The sequence below is a fragment of the Coturnix japonica genome, chromosome 1, assembly GCF_054131305.1.
Source record: "Coturnix japonica strain WE chromosome 1, WE-NBRP24, whole genome shotgun sequence".
In the NCBI taxonomy this organism is placed as follows: Eukaryota; Metazoa; Chordata; class Aves; order Galliformes; family Phasianidae; genus Coturnix; species Coturnix japonica.
In genome coordinates this window covers 140,978,253-140,992,611 of record NC_140663.1, presented here as the reverse complement: position 1 = coordinate 140,992,611, position 14,359 = coordinate 140,978,253, and the positions used below count along the sequence as shown (strand labels likewise).

The 14,359-nt window shown below is 42.3% G+C and overlaps 1 protein-coding gene across 6 annotated transcripts in view; it reads left to right on the top strand.

The window, feature by feature from the left end:
• The first annotated feature begins 6,614 nt into the window (after positions 1 to 6,614).
• Positions 6,615 to 14,359, top strand: part of SLAIN1 (SLAIN family member 1) — a 43,867-nt gene continuing 36,122 nt past the window's right edge. For 2 of the 6 annotated variants that reach the window (XM_085553364.1, XM_085553343.1), the window contains exons 1-2: positions 6,615 to 7,279; positions 10,444 to 10,583. In XM_085553364.1, the coding sequence (XP_085409490.1) occupies positions 6,828 to 7,279; positions 10,444 to 10,583 (592 nt within the window). In that variant the 5' untranslated portion in view covers positions 6,615 to 6,827. The remainder of the gene's footprint in view (positions 7,280 to 10,443; positions 10,584 to 14,359) is intronic. The other 4 variants (XM_085553370.1, XM_015851597.3, XM_085553378.1 and 1 more) reach the window with 4 other exon arrangements.

Below are 14,359 nucleotides of genomic sequence, written 5' to 3'. Positions count from 1 at the left end.
GGGAGCAGGCATGCTAGTTTTGACATGAGTGACATCTGTGGAAAGCATAAGGAAGAAAACAGCAATACTATTTCTTCTGCCTCTTCTGCTGCAGAGTGAGACATGCCAGACACTCAGTCAGAAGAAAGCACGTGGTCTGGGAACTCCACTTTCTGTTTGTTTCTTAATTGAACTTTCTAACACGGAAACTGATCTCAGTAGGAACATAAAGGAAACAGTGAAGTGGGGATAGGAGGGACTTTGTTTCTCCTGGAAAAAAAACTGAAAAAAACACAAGGAAAAGATGTAGCTGAAAAGAAACCATAATTCATATGTCCTTCATCAGTCCAGTGAGTGCACTTGCAAAATGCCTTTGCCACAGCAACATTTATTTTGTGTACAGATGGGCTCTATCAGCAGAGGGGCGGCCACCAGGGAGATGATTGTCCCCCTTTGTTCTGTCCTTGTGAGGCTCCATCCAGTACTGCATCCAGGCCTGGGGCCCCCAGCACAGGAGAGACAAGAAGCTGTCAGAGCAGGTCTGGAGAAGGGTCACAAAGATAATCAGAGGGCTGGAGCACTTCTCTTAATAAGAAAGGCTGAGGCAGCTGGGCTTGCTTAACTTGGTGAAGAGAAGGCTCCAGGGAGACTTCACTGCAGTCTTGGAATACTTTGAAGAACGCTTATAATCTGAAGGGAGACTGACTTTTTACATGGGCAGATAATGACTAGACAAGGGAATTATTTTTACTGAAAGAGAAGAGATTTAATTTAGATGTTAGGGAAAATTCTTTACTCAGAGGGTAGAGAGGCACTGGCACATGCTGCCCAGAGAAACTGTGAATGCCCCAAATCTGGAGGTGTTCAAGGCTAGGTTGGATGGGGCCCTGGGCAGCCTCATCTGCTGAGCGTCAGTCCTGCCCACAGCAGAGGCATGGAACTAGATGTTCTTTAGGGTTCCTTCCATCTCAAGCCATTCTATGATTTTATTATTTCTGGATGTTCAGCAAAGATTTTTGCATGATCAAACTGAATTTGGATGATAGTTCAGGCAGTTCCTCTTTGAAACCATTCCCCTATATGCTAACACAAGTAAAACCTTCCAATCAGCTGCAAATTTTCCATACTCTTTTGACATTCATTCAACTCTGATGTCATTGCACTCAGATTTACCTTCTCAGAAAGCATGTTTAGTGCTGATTGGAGGGCTTTTCACGTCAGTTTTTCCCAGATATGTGACATGACCAGTGCTGAGCATATTGTTGTTTAGTTTTTTAACATAGAAACTTCTAAACCATTTTACAGTATCATTATCAAATTTTCAAGTTGTAAAAATCACTCAGTTATCCGTGTGATGGAGCTGCTAACATGGATAAATATTTTTTTCCCACTCTATTGAACAGTTGCCCCAGTACATTCATATAATCATGAAGGCCTTTTTCCTCTGCCAACATCCACTGTTCCAAGAAGACAAATCAAGTTGAAAATAGAATTGTTGGCAAAATGTGTGCTGTGGTTTTTTAGCCACCTAGAGGTCGGCTATATTTCTGTCATTCTTGATGAAAACCTGTAAGAACAAAACAACCCATTCTGATGCAGGTCAGTGCTTTCTGTCTATGGCTGATAAAGTAAGGGAAGGATTGATGGATTTGTAAGCTAGAGTGTTTTCATATGGAACTGATAAGTCAAAACAGAAAAGTACTCAAACTACAAGTGTCGTGTGTTACTCGTAGTTTATTTCATGTCAGGATTCTAGCATTAAGCCTCCGCGAATCCAACGTGGTCCAGTCGGGGCCCATTTAACTACGCATTCACACCAACATGGTGAATAGCTAAATGGCATTTTATTATGCATGTTAGCGGTTTAAATAAGCCGCTATCTACTTTGTCTACACCCCTTCTACATATGCATAACACCTTCTACATATGCATAACCGGGCAGGGGAGGGCCTATCATGTTACATCCTGAGTGTTCGTGCACACCTAATACAACAGTCATATTCCATCTAGATGGATCTACAAACTAGCACTATCTCTGTGTTTGATACACAGGCAATATTTTGGATACCAAAACTACTGATTTTCTGGGGTAACTGGTCTCATAGAAATTTATGCAGTTTTGGACTTAATCTCATGGAAAATATACGCTAATAGTGACTTCAATGTAGTTAAGTTTAATATTAATTCAATAAGGAAAAAAAAAGTATCAGGAAGAATCATAGCAGGTTAGAAAAAGTAATTGTATAAAAACATTGAAGTCAATCAACAGAAAATTGAAAGTATCAACTAAGAAGGCAATATGTTTGCAGGAGGCATTGATTGTAAAGAGTCCACACTGTAACTCCAGGAAAATGTTCACCTACTCCAATACATTTGAACAAATCTATAAATCTAGCAATAACAAATTTCTAGGACCAGACTGTGCATACAAAAAGTCCACAGAGGCTCAAATGTACCATTGTTGAACTTCTCACAGGCATTTAACCTATCGCTCAGAGCATGCCTGGTGCCAAATGAACTGGAAGCATCAGCTGTGACAATGGACCTGAATAAATATGAAAGCTGCTCTGTGGAACTATAATTCAGTCAATCTGACTCTTCTTTCAATGCAATTTGTACCAATTATAATAAATAATGGTATTTGCAGGCCTCTGGTATGATATATTGGAAGCAATTCTATACAGCTTTTTTAAGACAAGGTGTGCTCATGAATATATGTTTCTAAAGGCAACAATATGTTTTTGCGTAAGGTGTTGTGGTTTTGTTTTTGTTTTTGTTTTAACCTAATATATTTGGATTTATAAGACAATTTTCACAATCTTTCCCTAAGCAATCACGATATATGAAAACAAGGACTGCTAATAAAAAGGAAACAATGGTTTGGAAAATTCAGTTTTCATTATGGAGGGAAAGAATGGGAGGATCAGCCCTGCTTCTGTGGGGGCAAGGCTCTATAAATGAGGGCTTGTCAGCTTGGAAGAGAAGTGACTGAATTTTAGAAGTCATGAATGATAAAGAAAAACTGAATAGAGAGTGATTAATCATTCTGTCTTAGAAAAACAGAACTAAGAGGCACCCAATTAAATTACTAGGCAGCAGATCTAAAGCAGATAATAGGAAGTAGCTTTTCTTACAATACGTAATTAAATTGCAGTGCTAATTGCCACAGGGTGTTCCTAATGGATAAATGGTTTAAAAATGGGTCTCCGCAAAATATATTATTATACATTGGTGGCTATAAAAAATAAATGGTCCAGATGTCCCAATCCACTGACTACAGAATGCTGGAGATAACCTCTCTGTATTTTTCTAGTTTCTGATATATTTTCCCTAAGCAGCTACTCTCAGCCTTTGTTAACCGGTCACTGGTTAGATGGGCTGCTGTTGCTGTATTAGTGGCTTTATTTCTATGAAGTTACTTTCACAGACATTTTTCAGACTGGAACTGCTCTTTAAAATCTCAGCAGACGTGGGGGTCACCATCCGTGCTCTGACCTTATTGTAACACATCCTTTGTGTAGCTCAGACTGGATTACTGCAATTAATTCTTTACTGGCTTGCCTGAAAGGCAGGTCCAGCCTGCAGCTATTACAGAATAAAGCAACAGGCTTATTATCAGAGAAGAGCAGATGGGATCTGCAGATTTTCCTGCTTCTTTGTTCTCTGCATTTGGGACCCTATCAGCAACTATACTGATTAATAAATTTCTATTCAGTAGGCCATGTAAGTAGCCAAAATCAGCACCTTTTCTGCTAATACAATTTATCAGGTCCAGGAACAACAGGTTTGATGGGCACTCTAGGATTTGAGATTAGAGGTAAAACACATCAGTAACTTAAAAAACAGGAAAGAAATAGAATCATGAAGTCTTTATTTGGTTTGCAAAGAGCTTCTGTGTTCTGGGTTGACCAGAATAATCAGCTACTGCTGGGACACTGAGTAGAGCTTGTTAACATTTTTTTAGTACTGTCAGTATTGGGAGAAAAATAACTTGTTGAGAAAAAGCAAACAGGTCAAATATTTTAATCATTTTCTAACCCTCTTGAAGAGGGTTAGGAGACCAGTATGCCAGCACGAAGGTGAAGAGATAGAGGACTTAAAAGCACACATCTATCAAGCAGCACTACGTGCAAAGATATTACACGTACATTTGAAATACAGCAACAAGACCAACACGGTGAAATGAATTGTTAACCTCCACCCAGCCAGGAAACACCTGGAAAAAAGACAGTCTCACACAGTGATGATGAGCACAGTAGCTGAAGCGTGAACAAGTTTGAGCTCTTTTGCAGCATAGAGATGAGATTCAAAGCTGTCCTACTGAAAGAAAAGCCCTCTGGACCCTTTTCTAGGGGATGAGACGTAGTGAACCTTATTCCGCTTGTACCACTATATAGGGTTTGTTGTGAGGCATTAAACTTGTATTTTCGGCGTTATGCACTGTGTGTGAGTCCCGTCTGTTTCCCCATGCGCGGACGCATGGTAAAGCCACTAGGCAGCCTTGACTTGTCGCCAGATCAGGAGGCGACAATTTGAACACTGACATTACCATATACTTGGCTTTTTCATCATAATATATTAATGATGTCCAGTAACATCTATAGTACATACACTACCAATTTATTTTTTTTAAATCACTTTACATTTATAATGGATTAGAACACATATTTCCAAGAATTAAGACCTGTGCCAGTACCAGTGATAACAACCTGAGAGACACACCTGTTGCCTGGGGCTGAATATCCACAACTCCATTCTTCTTTTTCTTATGGGAATGAAGTTTACAGCTATCCATAGCAGTGAAAACTGGATTGTGTTATCAGCACGGATGACATACGGCAGAACTGGGGCCGGCATTTTTTTACATTCAACGTTTTTCCACTTCTCTCTTCCAAATGGATGGAGAAGACCAAACAAAAATTTCAGATTAAGCACTATCGGGTTCAATCTAGGTTACTCTAGGGGCTATCTTTATTCTCTTCAGTGGTAAAATCAGGACGTCAGTGCTTTGTTCCCTGCTTTATCTTTACAGCCACTCTTGTAGTACTAGCTGTTATCACTATACTGTGATAGTGTGAGTGCTTAAAAGATTAACAAATAATAGTGCTGTGGTCCTGTGCACGTGCAGAAGGAAGTCTCCCTTCAAAGAATACAAACAAAAGAGAGAAAACTGAGAACTGGATGGTTTATTTATGCTTTGAGTTGAGAACTGGTGCCTGTACCTCCTGACCTGTGAAACCTGTGACAGGGAAGATGCTGCAGGTGGCAGTGGATGCTATTGCTACAGCCCTGTCCAGGACTGGCACCCAGCAGTTGGGGAGCAGCCAATTGTCCCCAACAGCTACCAGCAGTGGCTGACCTGGCAATTCACATTCATCACATCAGAGTTGTAGGTCACTTCAGGGCAGCAGCTTCAGGGCAACCTCTGTCTTCTCCTGACTAAATGAACCCAAAAAGAGGCAGTCCTGGTTGTGAAATGGCTGTGTTGCCTTGGGTATGATGCTGAACCTCTTTCCACCTGCTTGCTGAGGAGAAGGGATGCATGAGTGGTTTCTTCCACTGCTAAACAAAGAATGATAATGAAGGACAGCAAACTGATCTGCTTTATCTGGGCTGTGTTAAAGGATTTTTCAATGGGGGAGGAGGAAGAGGGAGGAGCATTTTTCATCCCAGGGGTTCTCCTCCACTTAACAGACTCCTTATGTTTTTGCTGTGTTTTGTGTTGTTCTACTTGGTGATTTACTACAGTAAAAAAGGTAACAGCCTCAAATTGTGCCAGGGAGCTTCAGGTTGGATATTAGGAAGAATTTCTTCTTGGAAAGAGTGATCAGGCACAGGAACAGCCTGCACGGGGAGGTGGCGATGTCACTGTCACTGGAGGTGTTCAAGAAACATGGAGATATGGCACTGAAGGACACGATTTATTGGGCATGGTAGTGGCGGACTAGACAACCTGAGTGTTATTTTCCAACAGTTCTGTCTGGTTTTATACTACTTGTGGTTCTGTCTCCCTTCGTCACCAACACATCTTCAAAAATCATGGAACCATACAATTATTTGGGTTGGAAAAGACTTCTAAGGTTATCAGCTCCAGCTGTTAACCCAGAACCACCATATCTGCTGCTCAACCACATCACACCTACACGTCTTTTAAATACCTCCAGGGATGGGGACCCAACAACTTCCCTGGGCAGCCTGTCCCAATGCTTCACAGCCGCTTTTCATGATATACTGCCTAGAGGTCCTCTGGAGCAACCTGAGGCCATTTCTTCATGTCCCATTTCCTGTAGCTTCGGAGAAGTGACCCCCACGTCCTCCGAGGCAGTTGTTGGAGATACGGTCTCCCCTGAGCCTACTTCAGTAGGTAAATAGCCCCAGCTCCCCCAGCTCTCGTCGCAACACTTGTTCTGCAAACACGCTGCTATGAATCAGAAGACCCGAGGCATCAGCACGTCTCCCAGCCACAAACGCGCGCTTCTGCCTGCATCCCTTCCTTTCGGGCTCGACAACAGAGCCTCCCGCTGCGCCTCTCGTTCCCATCACAACGCGATCTGCATAATTACCGCCTCGACACCTACGGGCTTCCAACACTCGGCGTCCCGGCCCGGCCCCGAGCCGAGAGGCCAGACGGCGGCCTCGGCTTTGTTCCCTCCCCGCTCCGGCTGCCGAGTGGGAGGGGACCGGGCCCGCCCGCGCCCTGCCTGCTGCTGTGGGGAGGCGCAGCGGCGGCGGAGCGGAGCGAGCGGCGCAGCGCGGCGCGGGGTCGCGGCTCCTGCTCCCGGCGCTCCCTTCCCAGCGCCCGCGGGCCCGGGCGCTGCCGTGCGTCGGCGCGGCGAAGGGCCGGCGGGATGGAGGCCGCCTTGCTGAAGCCGGCGATGATGGCGGAGGTGAAGGGGAGCGGCGCCGGCGCGGCCGTGAGCGCCGAGCTGGAGGTGAAGAAGCTGCAGGAGCTGGTGCGCAAGCTGGAGAAGCAAAACGAGCAGCTCCGCAGCCGTGCCGCCGCCGCCGCCCGCCCGCCCAGCCCGCACCTGCTGCTGGCCCCGCCGCCGGCCTCCGCCGCGCTGCGCCCTGCCAGCCCCCCCGGGCCGGCTTCGGTCCCGGTCCCGGCTCCGACCCCAGCTACGCCCTGCGTGTCCGGCCCACTGCCCGGCGCCTCGCCCGGCCCGCAGGAGCCCCTCGCCTACTTCAAGGCGGCCGGCGGCGGGCAGGAGGCCGGCGGCACGGGAGGGGGCACGGTGCTGGACGAGGTGGCGGTGCTGGAACTGGAGGACGGATGCTGCGGCCAAGACGAGGATACATGGTACATGCGGATCGCCCCCCCCCCGCGGCCGGCCCGGGCCCCCTGCGGGGCTGCTGAGCTCCCCGGCTACTGGCTCAAGGCGTTATTAGCATTAGCCCCCCAAATCCACTTGATCTCGTGCTGCTTAAACTTACATCTGCCTCTTTATCCTGCGTTTTCGTGGTTGTTTTTTTTTCTCTCCTTTATTTTAACATGGCGCGGTGGAGACCCCCAGTGCCTGCCCCCCCAGGCTCCCCTCCTTGCATGTGCCCCTTCTGCATCCTCTGTGGATGCTTGGCTCCCCTGATTTCAGGTGTCAGCCTAGTTCCAGCCTCTGCTTTACATAAGGAATTAAAAATATTGGAAGGGATTCGGGAAATCCTTTATCAGGGCAGCGCCGCCTCAATCGCCATCCTAAAATCTCGATTCAATTGTGGCAGATCCTAAGGGATTTGGGAGGGCTTTTTGTCTTTTAGACATAGATCTAAAGGGTTGTGTGTGTATCTTCATGTAGCATCAGGGCGCATGGCTGTGTGCTTGTGTATCGGGTAAGGCAGCAATGAACAGTAAATTAATAAAGCCTAATAGAGAATTGACATAGAAGAAGGAACAAAAAGAAGGGATTTCTTTAGCTGGAAGGGGCAAATAAATAAAATCTGGTGCTTCCCAACTGGCCCCAGCAAAGCATTGCAGATGTATCAGGGACTATCCAAACACCGCAGAAGTATTATGGAAATGATGCTGTGCAACCGTATCAAACATCAGTGATGCTTGGTTGTGTTCATACACAACACACAGTCTCAGTAATATGATCTGCATTATCCGTATTCACAGATCTGTCTTAAGTATCAGTCAAAGCTTCAACATAGTCTTTTTTAATGATTGCAGTTTTTGGATACAAAGTTAGATGAGCTGAGAATATAATGTAGCGCAGCTGAGAAGCATTTAAACGTCCTTATTTTGGTAACAGAAAAAAAGATTTTAAAATCAAGTGAAATAACAAATATTTCTTGAATGATGGTTATATCTGGTTCACACTACAAGATAATGTCGTGCTTCAGTTTTTGACAGTTGCTTCTTCTGGCTGGGAGTCACCCAAGAATTGTATGGACATGTTGCTAGTGGGGTTTCACTGTGTGCGCTGTTGGTGTATGCAGCGTTCAGGGGCTGTGGGTCCTGACTTTGCCTCAGTCCTACAATCCAGTGCTCATGACAGAGGAGCAGCAATCATTCAACTTCCCTTCACACTGAGGATTTGTGTGACCCAGTCCTCTTCCACAATGTTATTCCTTTTTATATATGTTTCACTGGGCACTACAAAGTCAGCATTATTTTGTGTGCCTCAACAGAGTGATGATCTTGATCAGGGTCCTTATGATTTGCTCCTGGAAAACATTCCTGAATGCTTTATTGGGATGAAAACTTGCTTACATGTCACACAACTGTGCCTCTGCAGGAAGAATTTGGCAACTTACTTATTCTGCCAGGAGCTGCTTTAGCTGTTGGACATTCTTCATTCAAGGCTGAATCTCCATCCTTGTCTATTAATGGTCAGCTGTGTGATGTCAGCTGCCTGTGGCTTTTTGTCATGCAAGTCTTCAAAGCAAACTGGTATCTGGGAGGCCAAAGACTATTGTGTGCCCTGGTTGTTGATTACTAATTTTAGACCTTTGCTAAAAAAAAAAAAAAAGAGAAACACACAGAAAAACCAACAGGGTTAGCATCATTGCAGACAGGTCAGATCTTTTTGTCAGTTCTTTACATGTCTCATCATTCAGAATTCATTAGTTGGACGTGTAGTTTTTGAAACACTTCCGCAAGTTAATGGGAGAGCTCAAAGCTTTTCTGTTTTTTTCTTTTCCCACTTTATTTTTTTCCCCCCACAGGATCATTTTTTAATATGTAGCCAAGCACTGGAGGAAGCAAGGAGAAATTAGTCTTCTCCTTAGAGAAATTGAGTAGTTGAACTCCTCTGGGACTGCCAGGACAGATACCAGTTGAGGTGAGGGTATTGATTTGCTGTGAGCCGGGCAGGGAGCACTGATTTACCTACCTCACAGGAACATACAGAGCAGAGATGGGAGCGCAGTTACACTCTGGCTTGGGTGGCTGGTGAACCAAAACTCTCAATAGGTGAAAAGCTGAAAGTGGTCTACCTGAGGAGCTTGATCCTTTTGTTGTTGTTGTCTTGCCTTTTGTACTCTTCATTTGGATACTAAATCCCTTTGCAGTCTATGGAGCATTTTGCTGATGCAGAAAATCTAAGACTGTCTGCATCGCTATTGATCAGAAGTGGTGAGGCCGATAAGCTGAGAGAGATCTTGGGCAGCTAATAATAGTTCATTTCCTGGGAAGATTTGTGTTCACCCAGGTGAGCAGATGCCTGCCCCGGTGAGCTAATCTGCAAGGGCAGCAGCAGCATAAATCCCAGCTTCAAGAATTTAACCATGAAATCTACTCTGATACCTGGCTTCCTGATGTGCTCGGCTGTCTGATTAGTTACCTACCATAGTCTGAGAATAGCGCATGAGAATAATGCACGTATACTAGTTCTTCTTGCATGCTTTTTTTCCTGCTGGAATTGAGGATCAAAATTGGGTTCTCGTTGTTTCTCTACAAATGTTTTCTAATCTTTAAAAGTCTGACTGCTGTACAGCATTTGCTTCATCTAGGAGAAGGCACTGTGTACAAATTGCATTATCATCAGCGTTCTGACAAGTTGATTAAATTACAGGTTAAAATGCGAAGCATAACAGTGAAATTGTAATTTATATGCAAAATCAAATATTGAAATTATCCCTGATAATGATAAATAGAGAAGGGAAAACTGGTAGCTTCTTTGTTGTGTGTACATCTTTATATGTATACAGCAGCTAATGCATCTGAACTTTGAACCTTGCTGAAATTCTGACAGTCTTAATAATGAGATGCAGGATTTTAATGAGAAGTCCTATTGAACTTAGATTGGCAGCTCTGGGCCTGTAAAGTCTGTAATTTGGCACCTGGCTTGCTGAGGAGGGAAGAAAATTAGTTTAAACTCATTTATTTCAGAATTTCTCGTACTTTTGGAATATTACATTCCAGATTTTCATTGTTAAAAATCACAAGGGGGCAGGAAACTGAGAATAGAATTGTAGAATCGTAAGTATTGTATTTCTTTCTGACATTTGTGTGTTTTGGTTAAGGTTGTACGTCTTGCCTAACAAGACTCTCACTCTTCAAGAGAAATCAGTGAGTCCTCTGCAGTGGTGCAGACGTGTTCTGGATCATCCAAGTCCTGAGATAGAGGCTGCGAAACGTTCCCTATGCTTTAGACTGGAACAAGGTAATGTTATTCTTTGAATTTCTCTACTAGTAAGTTGGCTTTTGTGACCTAAAGTTTCAGTAGTGTTCAGTGTCTTTTGCAATTCATCAAGCTCCAAAGATGGTGGATATGCAGTTTTTCTTGCAAGTCTTCCTCCACTCCTTGAACGCTAACTACTGCTAATGTTTATTTCAATGATGTTGAATTTTTTGAAGTATTAAAGTATTCTCCTTCTTTATTACTCTTAGCTTCCACTGCATAACTCCTGTATTTTCATTGTGGAATTTTTCATACATTGCTTAAAATAGGAATTTGTGGACCTCTTTGCAAGAAAACTTGACACAAACTTTAGTACTCAGCTGGTACTGAGATTTGAAAAGCAGTGCTTCTGGTTATGTGCAAAGCCAGATTGTCAAGATGCCATGCATCTCTTTCTTTCTTTTTTAATCAGTAAGGATGCTATTAACACTGCAGTAGGTGTTTTTGAAGAGAGTGATTAAGCTAGAAAACACTATGTTGATGTTTATAAGTCACTAGGAAAGAAAATAGAAATTAACAAGAAGATAACAGGAAAAGGAAATACAACCATCTGCTCGTACTGCCATTAGCTTTATGAGTTAGCTACAGCATTCATTAAGAGTGGTTGAGCATGTGCTCTGGTGCATATATGAAGTTTTGGTTAGTCTTATCCAAAATTAGGCATTTAACTAATTAGGTCTCTGAAGGGATTTTTCTCTTTGCTTTGACTGTATAAGATCACACAGTAATTGTTGTCATAGCAATATGCAGTTGAATTTGTTTGCCTACAGTTTGGGGAGCTGAACCAAGGTCCATATAACAATCTATATATCTAGGTGATATATAGACAATATAACTGAATCAAGTCCATAATGTTTATGCAGGAAACAGCCAGAGGAATACATGATCTATTTTTCTCTTCCAAGGTATTAATTTACATTTAGTAAGCAATAAAGACATTAGAAAGGCAAATTTATTATTTTGGATTTAAATCACTATATGGTTATCTGTACAGTGTCTCTGCAGAAGTCACAGTGAGTGACATACATTGACTTACACTGATGATGGATCACTTTAGTTGTGATGGTACCATGAATTTCCTGGGCTTTTGAGCAATTACAAGCTGTATGTTGTTATGGGTACAGAATGTTCAAGGAGGGAATGGACTCTTGTTACTACTACAAGAATTCCATGGTAAAATTGTTACAATTAACTTCTTTCCTTATACTAAATTTTCAAACTTAATACTTAAAAGTTGAAAAGTATTTTCCACCTTCAGCTGTTGGCTTTGGAAGGGTATTTTAGAGGGATTTTGAAATCTAGTAATGCTTTTTCTGTTTGACACAGAATCAACTGTAGCGCTATGTGAGAAATATTAAACATGTAGTACAAAAAAAGGCATTTGTAATATACTAGTGTGCTCTTCCTGATGTATTTTACAGGTATAATTCAATTAGTAATATGTCAATGATGCATCAGCCAAAACTTAGTCCTGTTTAGATTATCATAGCTGTCCTAGCATTGTGATGCGGATAGAAATTAAAAGCAGTAAAAATAGGTTTTTCTCTGCCAGATCAGTATGTCTGAGTGCACACAGAAAGTGGAGCTGTGAACCAAAAGTGTAAAATTTTGTGAGGCTGTTTCTCTGCATTTTAACAAATCCATGTTCTCTTCTAGCAGTTTTTAAATCTATTCTCATTTGTTCCTGCTTAAGTTTCCCTAATTCTGTTGTATTTTGATTTTCATAAAAAATCTGAGTTGTGTGAAATTTCCCAGAATTAGAATAGCTCACAATGAGCCTAGATATCTTGTGAGAGGTTTAAGCCAAAGCAATCCTAGGCAGTGAAATAATAAAATGTTTACTTGATGTTTTAGGTTGGAGAGTCACTTAAATGATGCTAGTTTACTTTTCACTTTACTGTGTCTGTTTCCTACCTACGGGGGAAAAAAAAAACAAAACAAAACAAAAAAAACCCAAAAAAAACCAAAAAAAACCCCACCCTGTTCTATGTGGTTCAAAGCGGAAGTAAGATTTCATCTTAGAATAAATGTTTAAGGGTGTAAGCATGGCGGTGGTCTGCAGGTGATTTTGCTGTTAAGTTCTATGAAAACTTAGACAAGCTTCTCTGCATGCCTCTGTTCTAGCACTCATTAGTTAACTTGGATGTCTAGTTTATTATGAACTAGACTCATTACAAGTCCTGTTTCTGTGGATTAAGCATGATAGCTTTAAGGAGGATGAAATTATATTTTAGAATCATATAAGTTGGAAGGGACTCTCAAAGGCCATCTAGCCCAGCTCTTCTGCAGTGAACAGGGACACCTACAGCTCCATCAGGTTGCACAGAGCCCTGTCCAGCCTGACCTAGAATGTCTCCAGGAATGGGGCATCCACCATCCTCTGAGCAGCCTGTTCCAGTTTCTCGCCAGCCTTATCATAAAAGATCTTCTTCATTATATCAAGTCTAAATCTCTCCTCTTTTAGTTTGAAATCATTTCCCCTTGTTCTATCACAACTGATGTTTCTATAGAGTCTGTCCACTTCTTTCTTATGGCCCCCCTTTAGACACTGAAAAGCCAGTATCAGGGTCTCCCTGGAGCCTTCTCTTCTCCAGGCTGAACAGTGCCAGAACTTAGCCTGTCCTCAGGTGGGAGGAGTTCCATCCCTAACATGCAATCTCATATGGTAACGTCTGCACTTAGAATTTTTCCTGTTTTCCAGGAGCTATTCTAGTGATGAGGTGGTCTTTGTTTCTACTTTATGACCTGACCTGAATCAGTTCTTTCTCTTTGTTCTTCGTCAGTCATCTTTTTTTTTTTTTTTGAAACCTCTCTGTTTTTTGTTGTTTACTGCAGTTCTCCATTTACTGTAGAATCAGTTTCCCATCCCTTCATTTGTTACAATTGCTTTCTGTCTTATTTCTTCAGTCTCATTCAAATCGACAGGGTCACCTAATAGTTGTAAAAGTATAGTGGAGCTTCTGTATTTTTTTTGTAACCCTTGAAGATGTTGGGAAATGTCAGCATTAAAACCCAGTGAGAGAGATGTAGTATATAAACTTCCTAGATGCTGCAGATTGGTACAACCTGTAAGAAATTAATTAAATGATGCTGATTTACATCCTGGCTGAAGCTACACTGTGTAGATTCACTTCTGTAAAAAACTGCTGTGGAGCAGCCGGATGGATAAACTGAGGAGTTAAGAAGCTTAGCAAGGAGTCAGGCGGTAGGAGCTCAGCTTTTACGAAGGGCTTCAAAACATATTTCATCCAATTCAGTGTTCCAGACAGAAAACCACTCTTCCTTGGAGAATATGAAATATTGGTTAGATTCAGAGTTCATCTTAGTTGAGTTCTCATTCAGAAAAGCTGCTTCAGATGTTTCCAAAGAGTAGGCAACAGAAGTCTGGAGATTTTGCAGTTGGTTGCAGTAATTGATAGCCTTAAGATGAAGCTATTTTTCTTTTCTTAAAATAAATTAGATACTTCAGGATGGATGCCATTATGTTGCACATGAGTGTGGTATCTTGTGAAATAGATCCCATGCTGATTCATGATTTCACAAAGCCCAAAAATCTCAGTGAAATTTTATCCTTCATTGTACAGGATCCCAGATGTTAATTGTCAGTACTAAATGATTTTTATCTGTAAAAAATCTTAGCTGACAGGGCCCCAGACAGAACATTTTACTTGATTATGAAGCTTCTGTCTTACACAGAACCAGGTACTTCTGTACTTCTCATTCTCTTTACTCTTTCGAAGAACTCACCATGAAGTAAT